The sequence below is a fragment of the Leptonotus elevatus genome, chromosome 3, assembly GCF_054856555.1.
Source record: "Leptonotus elevatus isolate MCC_2025b chromosome 3, RoL_Lele_1.0, whole genome shotgun sequence".
NCBI lineage: Eukaryota > Metazoa > Chordata > Actinopteri > Syngnathiformes > Syngnathidae > Leptonotus > Leptonotus elevatus.
In genome coordinates, this window is record NC_141241.1 from 21,174,844 (window position 1) to 21,194,437 (window position 19,594).

The window sequence follows — 19,594 nt, forward strand, 5'->3', positions numbered from 1 at the left end:
CTTTTCACTGTCATAGATGATTACACTCTGTTCAAATCTGTTAGCATCGTTTCTCAGAAGTGTCAATTCCAATGTAGCCGTTCCCTGATGGCCACTCTCAACACTTACGCATACTGTGTCCTACCGCTCACACAACGCAGATAGTAAACAAACAGTGCGGACTGAATGGGGTACCACAGTGCTGGAGGAGCAACCAGCAGCCACACAGTGGCAAAGATGCCTCTCACCAATCGCAGAAGCTGCGCGGCTACTGACATCATATCTCCTCCACATCTCGCTCTCTTCATTTCAAGCCCCACCCGCTCCTTTTCATTAGCAAGTCGCTCCGTGTCTCTGTGTTATTTAAAACCAGATATCCCCCCTCTCGCACAGCCACTGTGTTGCATCTCCCTGCCTCTTCCCATGTGCGTGTGTGTGTGTGAGAGAGGGTGCGCGTGTGTGTAAATGTGAGGGTGCACTAAAATCCCAAGCAGCCAGTGGGAAGAGAGCAAGAGAGTGAGGAGAGAGACGCAGAGGAAAGGCTAAAAGCATCTGAGACGGGAGAAGGAACGGGAGTGCGATTCAGCTATGAAATCCATCCAGGCTTTTTGCATGCTGCTTTTCTGTCCAGCTTTGAGTCTCAACACCAGGTAGGCACTGGTTCATGTTTTCATTCAACCAGTTTCAGACACTCTAAAACAAATAAAAGAAGGGATGTGCAAACGCACAATATAATGTAAAGCTCTGTCCTGCCCTGTCAAATATAGATCCTAAAATTGTCCTGGCAGGGACTCACTGTATTTCGCATGTTGCTTCAGGAAACTCAAGGACTTAAAGGGAGGAAGGAAGAGATAATCTGTTTAACTGGGCTATTATCTTCCTCAGTTCTAGGTCGTCTAAGAGACAGTTGTCCCATTGTGTGTGCAATTCCCTGTTTGCGATGCCTGCTGGGGTAGTGGTGGTGGTTGGGGGTGAGCACTGTGCTTTTTGGGACTTTTGCTGCATGCCGGTTTAAGAGACAGCAAGTTCAAATCAGGTGAAAAGAAAGGAAAAGGTGGCTGGTGCTGCAATTTGCAAATAATGAGCATGTGTGTGTGTGTGTGTGTGTGTGTGTGTGTGTGTGTGTGTGTGTGTGTGTGTGTGATGTATGTTTTGCATTTAGAAGGAAGAAGAGTCATAGGGAAAAAGAATGACTCAGAGAGATGCAGTGTATGATTGGGAGAGTTTTGGTAAGGCATGAAATGGTTGAAAAATCTTCCTTTCCTGTCAGTGCCTGCACTGTCTTAATGAGTCGTGAGGAGAAATTCAAGGTTTTGATGATACCTTGGAGAATCAGATGCAGAACGACATCATGCATTATGCAATTTTTTTAAGAAATCAACAACAAAAACTTGCCTTTCCTGCACTTGGTGCCTAAAACATTTTAATTCTGGTTTCATATTTTCTTTGGGAACAAAGTAAATGACATTTTTGAACAGATATATGTTTGTTGTTACTGAAAAGAAGGTCAATACCAACGTTTGAGTATGATGGAAAGTACGATTATTACCCATGTACAACATGCATCAATATCACAGAGGTTAACTAATGATGTATGACTTGTATTACTCCAGGCTGCATTAATGTATCAGCCCATAGCAATCTAGCAATAAGCAAATACATACGCTTGTAGCCTGTGGTCATGTTTACCTTAGATAAATAGCATGTGTGCAAAATATAACTTCTTTTAATGTGATCTTGTTGTAAACAATTGATTATTTCTAACTTAATGATGTCTTAATTTAGCTGTTATTACATTCAAGTGTACTTTTCAGTGCATGGCTTATTATTCACAAAATTACACTTGAGCCTTTAAAAGGGGTTCTTTGGGTACTAATGGGAGCTTGCGGTGTTGTGGAGGTAATTTTGCTACTCCTCACACATTGCAACGTGCCGCTTGAGGGTTAATACAGTACCTTTAAACTTAGTTAACCGTGACCACGTATAATAAGCATCTTATATTATGTTTAGAAGGAAAACATTACAAATCAAACATATTTTTACAGATGCCAAGTATGAAAATTCTCTTTTCAATAAATACTGTTTTGAGCTTCTGTAGGTTGCAAGAATTACAATCAAAAAGTCAATTCATTGACATATCGCAAATCTATTTCAGGCCAGATTTTAAGTTTATCTCTTCCTCAAGTGAACACATTTTTTTAGGATGTGTTAATGACAGAGGCTTAGATGATTTGTGAATTAAGTGTTTTGGTGGAGTATACGTAACCACCTGACCATGTAATTAGAACTTGCATTTGTCTGTGTTTTCATAGCTTTGTTGTGATATTATTGAGTCTAACTACTGCATCTCGAACAGTGGTTCTTAACCTGGGTTCGATCCAACTCCGGGGGTTTCGCTGAGTGAGTCTCAGTGGCTCGGCGGAGCTCAAGACACACACCCGACTCAAATTATTCGTGACGATACGCCGGTAAGCCATCATTGGCTGAAAGGTGATAACGCTTCATTGCTTGGCCTAACTGTGCTGCAGGGAATTTGGTGCGCTCAGTTGTTGACTTGTGGCTGTTGTGATGGTACGCTGTGTGATTTCTTTATTATTATAATCCCTTCATACTGTCGAGAAAACAAATAAAGTGGTCGGACGAATAAGTGCAATATGAATTCACATGTATAACGGAACGTATGGTGTTCCACAGGGTTCAATTCTGGGGCCTCTGGTGTTTTCGTTGTATCTGCCACATGGTTCCATCTTAAGAAAACAGCGGTGGTTGGTTTAAAGTGCTTAGTAGATATAGAGTTGACATCAGTGATGGGAGTCAGCGTCCTAACTGCATGATTTGAAGTGCCAATTTGAGCAATTCTAGTCCAGCACAACTTGCTATTGAGCAAAACTAAAGGAACACTTCCTTAGGCTGCGTGGAGATGGTGGATACAGGAACACAGAGAGCCAGTTTCGATGAAAACTAAAAGGCAACTCTACTCGTTCAGTGCCTCCAACAACAAGGTTAAGAATGACTGATCGAGAAGAAAGGCCCAGAGGAGTGCTAGGCGTCCTCTATTTCTGTTATGGTTGTGAGCATCAGTCAAATGTCACCATTGAACTGGGAAACTAATGTACACCTGATACATAACACTTTAATTAGCATTGGGCTCCATTATTAGCTCCCTGCTGCAATTGTGACATATTTCATGTCTGTTCACGTAATCGAATATGTTAATTAGTTTTTGAGGCGCACATTAATTAACTACATTATCATTGAGATGTTTATGTTTTGATGTAACATTGCACAATTGTTGAGAGGACACTATTACATTTATCAATATATATATATATATATATATATATATATATATATATATATATATATATATATATATATATATATATATATATACTTGTTTTCCCTTTGTTGTCTGTTTGCTAACAAAACATATTAAAGTGGGATTTCATTTTGGTCAGATGGTACTTTTTGAATGTAAACTCAGTTGTGATTCAGAGGGATCATTTTCTGTTCACTGTGGCATAGTACTGTAACATTGAATATTACTGAATAGAAGGCGGACGAGAATTAATTGTGAGCCGTGCTGTCGAGTCTAGGTCGAGCTCTGCCTCGCTTTGTCACAATCATCACATCATTGGTCTGTGAATGAATCCCTTTTGTATTATAAGTCTGACCTGATACAATTGCCTTGTGTAATAAATGCATGCTTCTGCTTCATTGCCCTGAAATCTAAAATGGCATCCATGGTACTGTTATCATAATCAAAATAGCATGGCTGTTAATTAAAAATGTATACCTGCCAGCTTATGTCTGTATCGGAGCAGCGATGCCAACTCCAGTTCCAAGGAGCAAGTGATCAAAAAGGTTTGAATTTAATGAATTGAGTAAGAAACTCCAGCCGCAGAATGAGTGTGCAGGGTTTTGTGCTATTGCTGAAATCAATTGGTACTTAGGCAGAACACAAGGCTGCATTGACACCAGCCCCGTGAGATATGACTGTCCACCCCAGGTCAGGGTAGTAAGGCTAAGAATGCGCTTCTTCTCCATTCAGCTTTTTTTCCCCCTTCTGTATAGATCAAACAATCCCACCCTTTTACACTTTCAAGTATTCTCTTTCAGGGTTTCTCTTAAAACATTTTGACACATTTCCTTGACACCGTCTTTGATGCCTCTTGCATCAGCAGGCTCTTCTTAGAAGAAGCTGCTTTACCTGGCACTGTCTCCACTAGTTCCAAAATGTTAGATTGTTTGAGATGTCACACGGAAGGGCAAGAGATAGTCTTAGATTGCTGATTGAGTACAGACAAGTATCTGTTGTTTCAAGTGGTCTTTTTCACATGAAATAAAACTGGTGAAGTGCCAAACAGCAAAACGCTCTTTGACTGACTTTCACATCTAATCTTCTTGTTAAATAATGTACTAAAATACATGCACATCTAATAAATACTATATGTGATGTTTTATAAAACGCACTATATAACACAATGTTTTGCAAAACTAAACAGCATGCATAGGTAAGCCCACCATAAACCTTACTGTGCAAATTGCGGCTACGGGCTTTTCTGCCCACCATAGCAGAGAAAGGATAGGGAGAGATGGTAGATGGTGCATTGTTAAATGATGTCAGACAGACACACTTATGTATGGAAATGACTGCACAAATCACTCTAATTAATTTTGTTCATGCACATTGAATGTGACGTGGTACATTGTATTAAATATTAGGGATCTAACGATAAAAGCATTATCCTGATATTGAGATATTAAATCTGCCACAATAAATCGTCGAAGGCTTGCCACGATTTTAAAAGCAGCACATCTGTTAAAAAAATCAGGTTGATTTCCATTTGTGCGTTTCTAGCACCCTCTGGTGGCTAGTTTTTTAGTGCAGTTTAATTTTCACAAGGCATGTTTTGGCCGCCTATGTTTAAAATCCACACTAATGGTCAGATGAAGAGGAACGTAATATGCTTGTGAACCAAGTCAATATGTGGAGGTGTGTGTACATTAGCAAGTGCCTCAATATTAAGTGTTATTATAGATTGTAGATGGTTTATATGCATAGCTGTTATGTAAAAAAGCACAATATTGTGCTTTTTTTTAGTATCAGCATTTTTTTTTTCAATATTGTGACCTTTCTTTAAAATCGCCAACCTCCCAACAATATCGTGATAATTATCATATTGTTACATCCCTATTAAATATAGCATATACAGTGGTGCCATGAGATATTAGTCATCAGAGTTTTTCAAAATACGAGTCATCGAACGGCTACGTTTTTGCTTCGACTTGTGAGTGCAAACTTGAGACACGAGCGCTGTATGGTATGGATAGAATTTGTAAATGTTCAAAAAAAGTGGCTTCAAGCTGTTTTTTGCCACACTCAGTTTAAGTTTACTCTCAAAATAAACTGAAAACAAAGAGAATTACATGTGTATTTAAGAGTTTGAGACCTGTGCCTTAAAGCATATGAATACAAACAATGGAGCAACACCTGAAGATAGACAACATACCGTATTTTCCAGACTATAAGTCACACTTTTTTTTCATACGATGGCTGTTCCTGCGACTTATGCTCTGGAGCGGCTTATACATTAAAAAATATACGGGTGCATATAATTTCACAGACAGCCACAAGAGGGCAGTCAAGACTTACACACCGATATCTCCTACTCCTTAACAATTAAATATTTAAACGGTAATTATTAGCTTACAAAGACAATTGAGAACAACTTAACACAAATGCCCCCAAAAGAAAATCTTATTCTATAGAATACCAGCTGCAAGTAGTCAACTTTTGCCTTCCAAAATGACGTAATGTATGTCTTTAGTCAAGTAGTTTACCCACAAAAAATGCGACTTATACTCCAGTGCGATTTATAGTCCGGAAAAGAGGGTTCTGTAATAGTATTCTGTCATATACTGTGTTCTTTATCCTCAGCGAAGAATGACTATGAATCCCACTTGTGTTACAGGCAGGCGGCACCACGCTGCTTTGAACTATTGTGAATCCAACTGCCCCATTGCAATATGATTGGCTGCTGCATACAAGCAGGAAATTAAGTGTGAAGTATGAATTGGCCTTTATATTACCCCCAGGTGTCCACAGCATGCACACACCAGAATGAGCAGCAGCACAATGCGCGTTGAACTAAGTGAGGAAGTGTGACAACAGCTGTTTTATTCCATTCGATGAGGGAGGGGGATTTGAGATACGTGTGTTTTGAGTTATGCACGTGGTCAAGGAGCAAATTGAACTCATATCTCAAAGCACCGCTGTATGTAAATTTCAATGTGAGAAAACATAAGCTTTTATCCACCAGCTGTTACTTTCTGCATCTTAAAATTATGAAACATTATAATGTAGAAAAAACATGCGTACCTATTGAAATGATAGAATAGAACATGAAGTCTATGTATGCCTGTGTAGAGTATGTTTATTCAAATTGTTCCAATTTTTGTTAGCCTAGATAAGAACAATGAATGAATGAAGTCGTAGCAATTCATTACTGCATGAAGATGAGGATGTATTGAATTTATATGTAGCAACATGTAATGTTATGTCATTTTCCAACAATAAAAGCGTAGTGACAAATCTTTGTTATAAAACATAATTTGCCACAGTTGGTCCCTTAGTTAATTGACTATGGTCCAGGTCAACTCAGGCCTAAGCACTGACCAAGCAGAAATGATAATGAAAACTAGACAATGCCTTACTGGAAAATGTTCACCAAGATCATCAGGAGGTAAAGTGAACGCAAATAGCCTTGCATCCTTGAGTATTGTTTGTTGAAGATGAGTGTGATGGATTGATTTGGACAAATGGTTTATCTCAGCATGGAGTACAGAGCTCACAGATGTTTTTCTCATTTGACTGAGGCTTATCTGGATCACAAACTTTCTAAGTTGTTACTCAGAAAGAAGAACGATCATTATGCACATTTTTTATCTATAAAGTCACTGGAAACTTGGAATGCCTAATCACCCCACGGTCCTGATGCGTTAAAAAAAAGTAGAAGGGTGAAAGTTAGGTTACATTTGATTTAAACACGAAAATATTAAGAGTACTGAGGGGGTGTGTGGGGGTGTGTCTGTGCTGTATATACTGTATATAGAAGAATCAAAAGAAGCCATAGCAACTTGGACATTCTTCACTTTATTTTATTAATAATAATAAGAATGCATCCAATTTTAATCTAGCAGTTTAGGTGAATATTAGCTAAGCAATTTAAATCTTGTATTGTATATCTTTATCTTTAAAAATTGCTGCATCACAGCTGTTTAGGACGACATATTTGTCATGTATTTTCCCCTTCTTATTATTTTATAAACACTACTATTATTATTATTATTATTATTATTATTATTATTATTATTATTATTATTATTATTGCAGTCCCCTGCCGTACTGTGGATCACAAATCTCCCTTACTTTTTTGTTTGTTTTTTGTTTTTGTTGTTCAGACTCTTCAGATGAAGCATTCTCCATAAGGCAAAAGGTTATCCGTGACAGTTAATGGACCAGTGAATGTTGGTCAGACCATTAATTTTTTGTTCATATCAGTGTTTCTAAATTCTGAAGGTCAGTGAATGATGGGTAACCAGGAAGCAAGAAGGGGTGGGTACACACGTTGAGAACAAACAAGTCTCATATGATATTTTATTGAGGCAGTATCCTATGAAGTCACTCAGAGAAAGGCTTTCCTACAACCAGACAATAAGATGACAAACGTTTTGGCTGGTCCTGGTGGCAACCCCCCCCCCCCCCCCCCACAACCCCCACCCCGCCACAACAAAACTGTAATTGAGTTTCCTCTTCTGCTCTTCCCCTGCCTTTGTAAGCAGAGGTGGGTAGAGTAGACCAAAACTGTAGTCAGGTAAGAGTGCTGTTATTTTAAAATAATATGACTCAAGTTAAGGTAAAAATTTGTCCTTCTAATATTTACTTGAGTGTGAGTAAAAAGTACTTTGAAAAAACTACTCATGTACTGAGCAGCAGGTGAGTAACTTCTGATTTGGTTTTTGCTTAGAGCATGAACTTCAAATAAAATAAAAATAAGGAAATAAAATATGAATCTCCAAATTCAGATATTGCTGAACAATATTACTTAATATATATATTTTTTAAATAAAAATCTTTAAAACAAACAAACAAACAAACAAATTAAATTAAGGCAAATTAATCCCCATGGTTTTATACTATACATTTGTGTTTCCTTGTGACACAGCACAATAGGCTTGCCAAGAGAAGGATACAGTGAATATATTATATACCGGTATATATATATAAAAAAAAAAAAAATATATATATATATATATATATATATATATATATATATATATATATGATGTTTGGAAAAAATAAATAAATAACCAACATGAATAATTTCTAAACATTTTCAACCATTAATGTGACCAATAACCTATCCATCCATCCATCCATTTTCTTAACCGCTTAGTCCTCACAAAGGTCGCGGGGGGCACTGAAGCCTATGTCAGCTGGAGAGAGATACAAAATAAAATAACAATATTTGGTTGAACAAGTGTGCACACCCTCTTGTAACTGGTATGTGACTTTGCTCAGAAATAACCAATTACATTCAAATCACACGCTGCTTTGTTGACCACATTTATTGATCTAGCTTTTTGGCACTTGCAAAACAACTGGAATGTGTGCGTGTGTAAGCGTGCGTGTGAGACAGAAGCTACACTGCAGTATTTACCCCAAAATATGCCTGTCTGATAGTTACTTCTGATCATAAAGTTAATGTTGGCCTAAGCACAGCCAAAACATAAAAAAACAACAACAAAAAACCTACAGAAGTCAGAAGTAGGCTGCAATTTCCACGTTTATGCAGACACAGACAAAGCTGTTGTTTTCCGTAGTCTGAAATATAAACGCACGTCACTCAGTCACTCCACCATTTACAGTCACCTTGACAGGTCTGCAAAAACCTGTGCGGTCATGTGACTGCCTGATGCCATTTGATTGATGAAATGCAGTCAAATATCACTAATGTTTAGCACCCAAGGAGGAAGTCTCTCTGATGAGCCAAAACCGAATAGATCGCAACAAGCTAATTATTGATTGATAAATAGAAGTAGCAAGTAGTATCTAGCTCAATGTAGCAGAGTAAAAGTAATGTTTCTTCTTAACATAAATACTAACGTAAATGGTATGTTGTATTAAAACTACATTGTAAGTACATTTGATAAAAAAATAAAATAAAATTATCACTTGAGCAACTGTAACAGAGTAAATGTAACATGTTGCTACACACCTCTGCATGTAAGCGGCGAACGTGACCCAGGACAGGACAGCCCTTCTTTATGAAGCAATCCTCACCGCTAATGTTTGGCATCTAAGCTCAATTGGCAGTTTAAATGAAAGGAAAACAAATCACTGGATGGGCCCGATGGGAGCAGTGTGATGGCCTCTGAAAGGCTCCATCAAATAATGCACTTGGAATTACCACATATCATGCAGGTTGAAGGGTTGCTTAGTTTTATATTCACGGAAGGTTCAGTGTATTACACTGCTTTCCATCTTATGATGTTAAAAATACTGATTGTCCTTTCTTCAGTTTCCGATAATCAATTTAAATATTTTATACAACTTCATACTAATACTACTTGCTTTCGATTGTCAATGCTAAAATATTTGTGTAGTCTTACACATTTTCATGTACATCTTCACATCATCCTATTTGTTTCCACATCAAGGAATGTATTTATTTTCCTTTTTCTATTCAACACAATGTTCCTGCTTATTGTGTTGCTGACTTCTCTTCCCACCTACAAATCATTAAAGCCGATCTAAGGAACTTTGATGTGGATCTTTATAGCAGCTTCAACCGGCGCTTGATTGTACGACTTTGGTGCTGTCACTACACATACTGTTGCGCTGTCAAAATTGCTGTTGTAATTGGCAGAGACTTAATTGCTCTGTCCCTCTAAACACTGATACTTGTGTTCTCAGAAATGAGTCATTACTGGAGGGCTTGGCTCTTTGTTTTACACTGTAGTGCAAGATGTATGACCATAATAAAAAAAAGATGAGCACCATCCCTTGTCATAGTGGCAGCGAATATTAACTGACTTTTTCAACGTATTGTTGCGCTGCAGCTTTGAGTCAATTTGTTTTGAAGCTAAAGCAGCATGCTTGAGTGCTTTTTGGATCTTGTCACATCTGATCAATGCATATAAATGTGACGCTCAAGGCCTTGCAGAGGTTCTTCAATGTGGATGTTGGTCATGGCAGAATATTTGAGTTAAAGTGTCATCGTCTTGCACGCTTTATATGATTCCCTTGCATCTGAAACAGACATCTACTGATCATTCACTACAACTCAAACAGGATCTGGGCTTTTTATTTTTATCGTTCGTTTCAACATCCATCTTAGCAATCAGCATATCCCTAAGTGCATGGAAACTTGGAAAGGTTTCAAATTCAAGGTAGTGAAAGTGAGAATTGAATAGTATCCATGTGTTTATTTTCTATGCCGCTTATGCTGGCGCCTATTCCAGCTTTGATTGAGAGGCAAGGTACACCTGGGATTGGCAAGGCATAGTGACAAATAAGCAACACACTCACGTACACACCTAAGGACAATTGAGAGTATTCAATGAAGGTTATGCATATATAGATATGTATATGTTATGTATGATATAAACAGATAATTTTAATTGGATTCTCGCAATTGTTAGAAAGCTCACTCCATGTGAAAAAAGCCACACTCCGAGTTGTCCTGCATATCTCTAAATAAACATCATTTTAACAGTACACACCATTTCTCAGTCTGTTTTGTAATGGTGTCACTAATGCAAACAATATTAGAGTCAATGTCACCATTCTGCTTGACATGTTTCTGGCAAACACATTCTGTGCTTTTTGGTGAGAAAAACAACAACGTGATTTTGGTTTCACAACCTAGGTTCTACTACTGATTGCTAAAGAAGGAAAAAGCTTGAAACAAGCTTTCAGTGGCTCTTTCAAGAACGCTTTAAAATAGCTGGCGACATTGCAGTGAGCAAGTTGAGAGCATGAAGGAGAGGCATTGAAGGTCCCCAACTAATCTTGTGCTGTTAGGGAAAACTGCACATTTTGGAGTGGCCTTTTATTGTGGGTAGCCTTAGCCAGTGGTCCTCGAGTAGCCCTATCCAGCCCGTTTTCCATGTTTCCCTCCGCCAACACATCTGAGGATCGTTGTCAAGCTTCATGCAGAGCTTGTTGATTAGTTGATCATTTGTAACACCCGTGTTGGCTGAGGGATACGTGTAACACAGGCTGGATAGGGGTACTTGAGGACTAGGGCTGAGAACCACTGGCCTAAGCCACACCTGTGCAATAATCAAGCTGTCTAACCAGTACCTTAATATGCCACTTCTGCAAGGTGGATGGATTACTTTGGCAAAAGAGATGTGCTCACTTACTTGTGAAATATATATGAGAAGACTACACGTGGGATCGACAAATAACACAAAGCTGATATACAGGTGGAAAGGGCTTATTCTGTTGTTTGAACGGTAACAGACAGATACACAGGTTTATTGTACATTCTGCCATCTAATGAAAGAGCATTTAATTGTTCTTTCTGTGACTATATGTCACTGGCATAGAGGGCTGAATAAAGATCTACTTGTACACTGCAACCGGGTTGGGAATCACTGCACTACAGTGTCCAAATATCCATCCGACTGATAGCGTACAATATTACCTTGTATGATCTTTTTTTTTCTTGCCTCCCAGCTGCAGTGATTCTCACCTTTTCATCAAGTAAACAGTCTGAACAGACTTCATGTTTTTCACGAGCAGCATGTTCGACATTTATTGCTGTTCAGGGTTTACTTTCTCTTCTATTGAATGTCTTCTCTGCTACGGTTAGTGTGGCTCAAGACTCAAGTAATTGCGCTGTAAATATCAAATATTTTCTCACCGTCTTGAGCATTTTGAGATGTTGCTCCCACTTATGTGATCATGATGTTGCCGTCGGCTGTATCCGTTGACCACTTTTGTTCTTTTCGTCTGTCTCTACAACTACAATTGGTATACTACCGGCGGAACCAAGCTCAGCGGAATTATCTACAAAATGGAGAACTCGGAAGATGAAGATGTTTCTTTTGGCATGAACAAAAAAGGCTTATAAATTATACAGGTATACACAAAATGCTTGGATCATGGAAGATGAAGCCAGACCTCAGTCGTTCATCCCTTTCATTATTTATTTTGCGCCAGCGAGAAGAAGAAGAGACAAATGTCTCTTCTTCTTCTCAATGGTATTGCATTCATTTATTCAATTGTCTACTTTAATACTATGTTCATGTATTCCAAAGCCATTGCAGAATTCCCCAGGTGAATACCACAAAGTTGTTAGCTCTATTAATATCCCTATATGTTAAATTCTGAATTGAAATGAATGTGAACTGATATAGTAATACAGGTTATAGTATATATTCCACTTCTGCTAAATTGCATACTTTCACCCTTTTACAATCAATGACCAGTTAAGGTAGATTAAGTAAAATGAATTAAAGCGTTGACATTTTCCAATGGGAAATGTTGCTCTGCATTCTTCTTGTGAGAAACATCTTATGTCAAATCTCTGATAAGTAGTCAGTCTTTTCAGTTTGTTCCTCGTGGAATACTACTTTTTTTGGACTGTTATGTTCATTAGATAATCATTTGCTGCATTGCACTAAATTAAGCAAAGGAGAAAAGGAGGTTTTATGTGTGTTTGAGAGCAGCAATTAAATGACCGCCTAAGCCTGAGTCTTGGGGGTGGGAGTGTGTAAGTCAACAAAAAGGGAGTTGCTCACCTGTTTAATTAACACTTTGCTCCACTCACAAACCAGATATAGCCTGTGCTATGGTAGGCGACACAAAGAAGATATGCATACAGTCAATATTTAGACAAAACAAACCCAAGTTTAACTCTAAAACTATGAATCAAAACTACCAAAATGCACTCATGATTTTCTGTTTCGTGTTTATTTGGTAACCAATACTGAGCAGACTATGCAGCCTACCTATCTCTCATGTTCAAGTTTTCAGCAAAATAAATATGGGCTTATGTTTTATGAAGGCTATATAAATCTGAATCCTTTATCAGTTGCTAGCACACCTCCTTGAAGGCGTCTGGTTGGTTTCTGTTATTTTTATCACATCATTTCCTTAGTATATTCTAGTCTCAGGATCCATCTTGGCTGACAACCTCAACTTCCAGTAGTCACCTATCACCCTGTTTATTCAATGTTTTACGACAGATGAGTATGTTACCCGGTGCGCACACTATGTACAAGGAGATCATTTCCCATTTGGTCTTTTGCATTTAGAACAAGTTCTTTTCCCCCAAATATTTTTGTAGTTTTTCAAGTGATCTGATGCCTGATGTTAGTATTCAATGGCACGTCTGAACTCCAAATGATGTGTGGAGGATACACAGCAAATCGGTCAGTGTTAAATTTCCAGTGTTTGATCAAATATGCAATAAGTGCTGAAGTTTAACATTGTTAGGATAAAAAAATACGCTTTGTCAGAGTACATGTCCTTGAGTGTTGGGGTGGATGTTGGGTGTAACCTGAATAGCACTACCTTGAGTGTTAAATTGACCACACTCTGATTTCCGGTGAAGGAGAACATTTTCGACCACACTCTCAACATTTCAATAATGATACTTCCAGTTGCTGTTGTTGGGGCGGCATGGCTCAGTGGTAGAGCTGTCGTCTCCCGACCATGAGGGTTTCCGAACTGTTAGAGCGAAGCAGTGTGCGCTCTAAGCGTATTTTTGAACGCGCCCTAGATGTAGTTAGATTAGTCGCATGAATCACTATCAGAACTGTGTGATTGACATGCACATGCCCCAAACAATTAGCATGCTGACTGGCTAAAAAATAAATAAAACAAAACAAAACAATGGGGCTGCCGAAATTCGCCGCAGCTTGGGACACAAGGCTCAAAATTGGTGTACTGCCAAAATAAGCTGCTTGTCAAACGGCACTGACCGAGTGGTCTGTACATGTGCATGCCAAGTTACCGTCGGGTCTGTGCATGGCAAGTTTCCGTCAGCTACTCTTGACAGGCTCTTGCATCTAAAAGATGCATTGAAAAGAAGTACCCAGTGTGTCTGTCTTTATTTATCCATTATTTGACAATTATATGACATAGTTAAAACCCATTTGAATGTGAATAAAGGACTTCAGTTAATTTCATTCATTTAATATGCGTCGGAAAACTGGCGCTGAGTGCATGCACAGTGGTACTTTCAGCTCGCCGGGACTGTCGTACTTAAACCGGGACCTCTGGTCAGCCTAGTGGAGGACTTTGGTCAAAAAAAGCAAATAAGGAAATTACAGAACATTTATGTTGAAACTTGGTTTTATTGGACATTTATAGCATCCCATTTCACCATGCTACTGTTTTTATAGATTGGCCAATCTCCAACATACTGAAAAATCATATTGAATTAAAACAGTAAAAGTACCACTGCAGGGAGATTACTACATTTTACTGACCGAGAGATAGTGTTCTGGGAATAACGTTTTTTTGGATTAAGGTTTTTTTTTTGTCACTCGCCAATCAATCTGCAGTGTCATTTGGCACCAAATGGAAACCCACTCATGCAGTTCACCTTCTTGCTGATTGTATCTCTCTGATCAATCTGTCTCGCCCAGTTTTCATTCTGTATTTCAGCAGCAACATGAGAGCAAAGAGATATCTAAGCCACAGAATGCAACGCTGCTTTGTGTGGGTGTGTATGTACAGTACTGTATGAGCAGTGAACCTCTCTGTTAGGTTCAAAGAGGGTAGCTATCGGGTGTTATGTTACCAAAGTCCACCACTCTGGTTTGCCTGTCTGTCAGGTGCCTTGCTTGGCTGAGCTCAGCCAAACAGTGATGGTGTTGACAAAATGACAGGATGGGAGCAGTCTACAGCGAATATCAATATGGCTGAAAAACATTGCTTTGCTTGAGCACCCAAACACCGAATATAAGAGCAAGAAAGCAGACACTACAGATGATATATGAAACTAATTTCATTTGTACAACGCTTCTTGGGTCACATGCATGCAAGTCATCATACAGTCTGAGGTCTTATGCACATGAGATATTCTCTCGCCAAGGGTGAAATTACATCCTGACTGCAGATTATACAAACAATTAAATTTCAAGATGCTCCTTGCCTTCATGTTTGCTTGACGGTGTGAAGAGGTTGCATGTCTAAGCATTTGCACAATGTCAGTCTTGTATTATTTGACCTTTGCTTTGACCTGCTTATATAGTCAATGTGTTCAAGACTGTTTGCATTTGAGAAGTAGGGCTGCCGCAAGGAAAGAAAGCCGCCATCCCAATGGTGCAAATATCCGTCAGTCATGGACCCTTGGACATGTCATACATTTTCTCCCCATTACAGATCAGTTACTGGGAAGCATTCAAATGTTTCTCCAATTTGTTCTTCCACTGGACCCCTTTTATGGTGGTGAAGTTGTGGGATGCCTGGGGAGGTTGTCAATTCACACAAATCTGAACGCACGAGTTTCATATTAAAAATACCAATATATTACCGTCATATGTAAACATCTGCATCTTATCTCAAGTGTTAAAGAAATTATAGAAAACATCCCCGTTGCATGTTTTTACAAATTAGCATTTGATGACAGGTGTTTGGATTAACGCCGATTTAATAAGCTTTATGAAATTCCCCGGAGGATGAATGTGGGGTTTGGGGATTACTGACTTCCAGGATATTGTTTAAGTCAGGCAATGGAGCATTTCCGCTCTAAATCCATTACAATGTGTAGACAGTTTCTGCTTGTACAGGAAAACTGCATTTTTCTTGATGTGCAGCAGGAACAGATCTATTGTACTGATGCAAATTGACATGACTGAAGAGTCCTGAATGGGAAGAATCTTGCGAGTTTTGGGCATTCTGATAGCATGCAAAACTGGGGAGGAAACCTGCAAGAAGGTTAAGAAGGCAATATTCCCTGAGGTTGTGAGAGTTGTGACCACTGAGCAGAAAAATGATTTTCATGGTAACAGTTGTAGTTTTTTTTTTTTTTTTTTTAACGCTCGCTTGCATTTTATTATTGATGTTCATGCTTGATACTATGCCTTTGAGGAATCCAGTTACAACAGTTATTCAGTATTTTCATGCCTACTGGAACTTCTCTCGGAAGTTAAGCCATGCATTTTATGTTTATTTTTTGGAAATTGCAAATGCACACTTGTACGTTTTATTCTGCGTATTAGTGTTTTATTCTCTTTATACTAGCAGACATTTTGAATATTCAATATCTAACAGCAATCAAGATTAATGAAATGTAACTAAAAATAATAAGAAGAAAATAAGGGTGTTGATATTTGTACAAGCACTGAATAGTAACACTGCTAATACAAATGTTAACTCATTATGAGAGGTGTCCTGGCTGGTCCATGAACATTACTGACCATGAAGGTAAATGATCCGTGGTCATCTTGTCACAATTAAGTCAATGTGCCATCAGACTTTAATTTACTAGTAGGCTATAGGACAAGGTTAGCATATTTTACTATATACTGCCCAGTCATTTATTCCTTCCACTGCAGATTAATATGTGTGTCTATTCAGGGGAGAGGTCTTTATTTGTGCTGTAGTTGAATACAGTTTTAGTTTAGTTTTGACAAACTAACATTCACACCTACGCACAGATAGAGTATTCATTGAGCCTAACATGCAAGCTATTGAAATGTGCGACAAAGTCAGAGTACCTGCAGAAAAAGTTCAAACTGGGGACCAATTAAACTGCAAACTATTTACGTTGTCATTTAGATGATACTGAAGACCTTGTTTTTTTGTTCTTTAGGATTTGGAAGAAATTCTTGACCTGAATGAAGCTTGCCTGTTTTGAGAGGAGCACTGTGGTCAAAGTGGTTCATTTTTCATGCCCAAGCTCACTATATTTATATTTTTTCGAGAAAATGAAACATTCACTTTCAATGCCATCAATCAGTTTTATAGCAGTCTGTAAATAAATAATTGCCACTGGAATGCAACTTTTTCATTGGCAACATTGATATGTCCCCATGACTTGGTGTACACGTCAGCGACAGAAATGGACACAAGTCGCTGTACTATCAAGTGGTAGTATTTACTCATATCAATCTTCCCACCTCCAAATGTAAGGTTTTTAGGAAACAATTATAATTTAATAATACTGCCGCCCGTTTACAGCTGGGATAGGCTCCAGCACGCCTGTGACCCTAGTGAGGATAAGTGGTTCGGAAAATGGATGGATAATAATAATAATAATAATAATTTAATATCCTAAAAAAATTGAAGTTATTGCATTGTCAGTGATGTGCTGGCTGGTGCTCTGTGTTGACAAAAAAACAAAAAACAAAGCCACAAGTGATACAACTCATAAAACAACTTACTAAACCCCAAGTATAAAGGTGGAAAATTATCTATACACAAACGCACTTCATGATGTCTGATGCTTTTAGCGGGCTATGGATATATCAGGCTTTTGATGACGTATGAATCGGGTGCGTGCGGATGAGCGTTCACAGTGCAGACGCATCGCATACATATCCGATTTATATCCACATACAAAAGAGGCTCAGGTTTGGTGTGAAAAAATCGGAATTGTACCGTTCACACTGCATGAAAAAATCAGATACTTGTGGAAAAAATCGGAATTAAGCTGCAGTGTGAACGCAGCCATAGACTCTGTGATGCAAATGAATGACTACCATGGCTCTTCTACCATGGGTAAGTAAGTTTTGTATTTAAATAGTGTTATTTTGTCATGTTTCATTTATTCTAAGCTCGTTTTAAATGTCCGACTCATGTCTTGCTATGTAGTTAGCTAGCTTCTCTCCCCCCAAAAAGAGTTCGCAAACAGTTTTATTTTTAAATATACCGGATTGACCTTGATGCCGACGCTCGACTTCCTGTCTGGCTTGTGTAATTTCTTCAGCTTCATGAAAATCTGCAAGCGTTCCGCATACGGCGTCCGGAAAAAATAGAACACTTGCGGAAACCTTCCGCAGCGCCGCATCTCCTCCGCACCGCATATGCACCGCACTGCAGCTGGTGTGAATTGACACGCAGACTCGAATGCTTTCTATTCCTTGCGGCGGCTGTACGGAAAACGCATCGCGTCCGTTCCGCAGTCAGTGTGAATTGGGCGTAAGGCCCTGTCCAGATGAAAGCAAAGCCGGCGTTGTTCCTTAAACAAAGACGCTGAGGACCTATATGTATATGCCAAGTCTGGAGTGGCGCTGTAGCGCAGCCACATGGAGTTAACGAAAAGCGTATCAGCGAAGAAGACACTTTTTTTTTTCAAACTTTATTGCAATCTACAGATCAAACACGACTTTGCATGTATCAAAACAACATGAAAAAGACAAACACAGGAGAAGTGACAATGGCTGGGGATTCAAGTACAACACCGCTTGTTGAAAGTGGGAATAAAGAAGCAAAATATTTTACTGCATAAGCAAACTAAGGAGGCTGCGCAAAACGACTACGACACATTTATCCGCCATTGTTGTTGACAGACTGACGGTTCGCGCACAGTCACGCAAGAATTGCCGCATACGTCATCAATCTGCAACAATGCGTCATCATTGAGCTGCGGCCATAACGTCATCACTGGAGGAGTATCCTGCATATCGTGTCCAGACGGACCAATGCGGGCGCGTTTTGAAATCTTTCCACTCTGTAGCCCGGTTTCAAAAGTGATCGGTTTCAAGCTCCGAAACAGCACCATTGTGTGGACGAACGGCCTAAACGGTAAGAAACTTGTGAGGATACATTGACTGGCTTTTGTGTGGACAGGGCCTAAATAGGAGCAAACTAACGAAACGAGACACAAGGTGTATGACAAGCACAATGACAACAAGGAGACATGACAACGAAAACCAAACCAAAACCAAACAAAACAAAACACAGATCATGACAAAACACAAAACAACAAAACTAACCAAAGCCAAACCAAAAGATTGGCGAAGACATGCTCCGAGTGGTTACAATAAGTGTTGTGGCTCTTTCCTCACTGCAGCCATCAAGTTAAACAAAACAACCCTACTCAAATGTACATTATCTATCATTACTTGCACTCGTTATTACCTACCAAAAAAACATTCCAGGTGAAAACTACAGAGCGCTGCTTTCTTCCACAGAAAAGGTGGTGTTTCTTACTTCTCAGACATTTTTAGCGTTCAAGAGCGTTAACAGATTTGTCGTCAAGCTATTTTCACCACTTCAAATTATTACTATTGTGTAAAAATAATAGACAAAGCTGAGATAGACACACGCACTACTACTGGTAAATGAGCTCATCCTCTGCCTCTGACACAGGTGTGACGTACAGTACGTCACTGTTTCGCCCAATTTGTGGGTGCTAAAACCGTCAGGAAACACGTCTAAAATCATTACTGAGTCTTTTGAGTGGGGGATTTTTAGTGCAGACATGATTTTTAAGTCCAGATGTTCAGTTCATTATAGTGGCACATTAACCAACAATATTACAGAGTGTTGGTTTGCTCTATTTCTCTTTTGTCTTTGTTGCAGTTCCCTTGAAAGCAATATAGAAAAGTAGAGAGTCATTTCAGTTTAATTATAACTGAAATT

General features: G+C 38.9%; 1 protein-coding gene across 1 annotated transcript in view; it reads left to right on the forward strand.

Annotated features, from left to right (window-relative positions):
- Positions 1-324: 324 nt before the first annotated feature.
- Positions 325-19,594, forward strand: part of luzp2 (leucine zipper protein 2) — a 157,839-nt gene continuing 138,569 nt past the window's right edge. Inside the window, exon 1 of the mRNA XM_086072231.1 lies at positions 325-629. Coding sequence (XP_085928357.1) covers positions 568-629 — 62 coding nt within the window. The 5' untranslated portion in view covers positions 325-567. The remainder of the gene's footprint in view (positions 630-19,594) is intronic.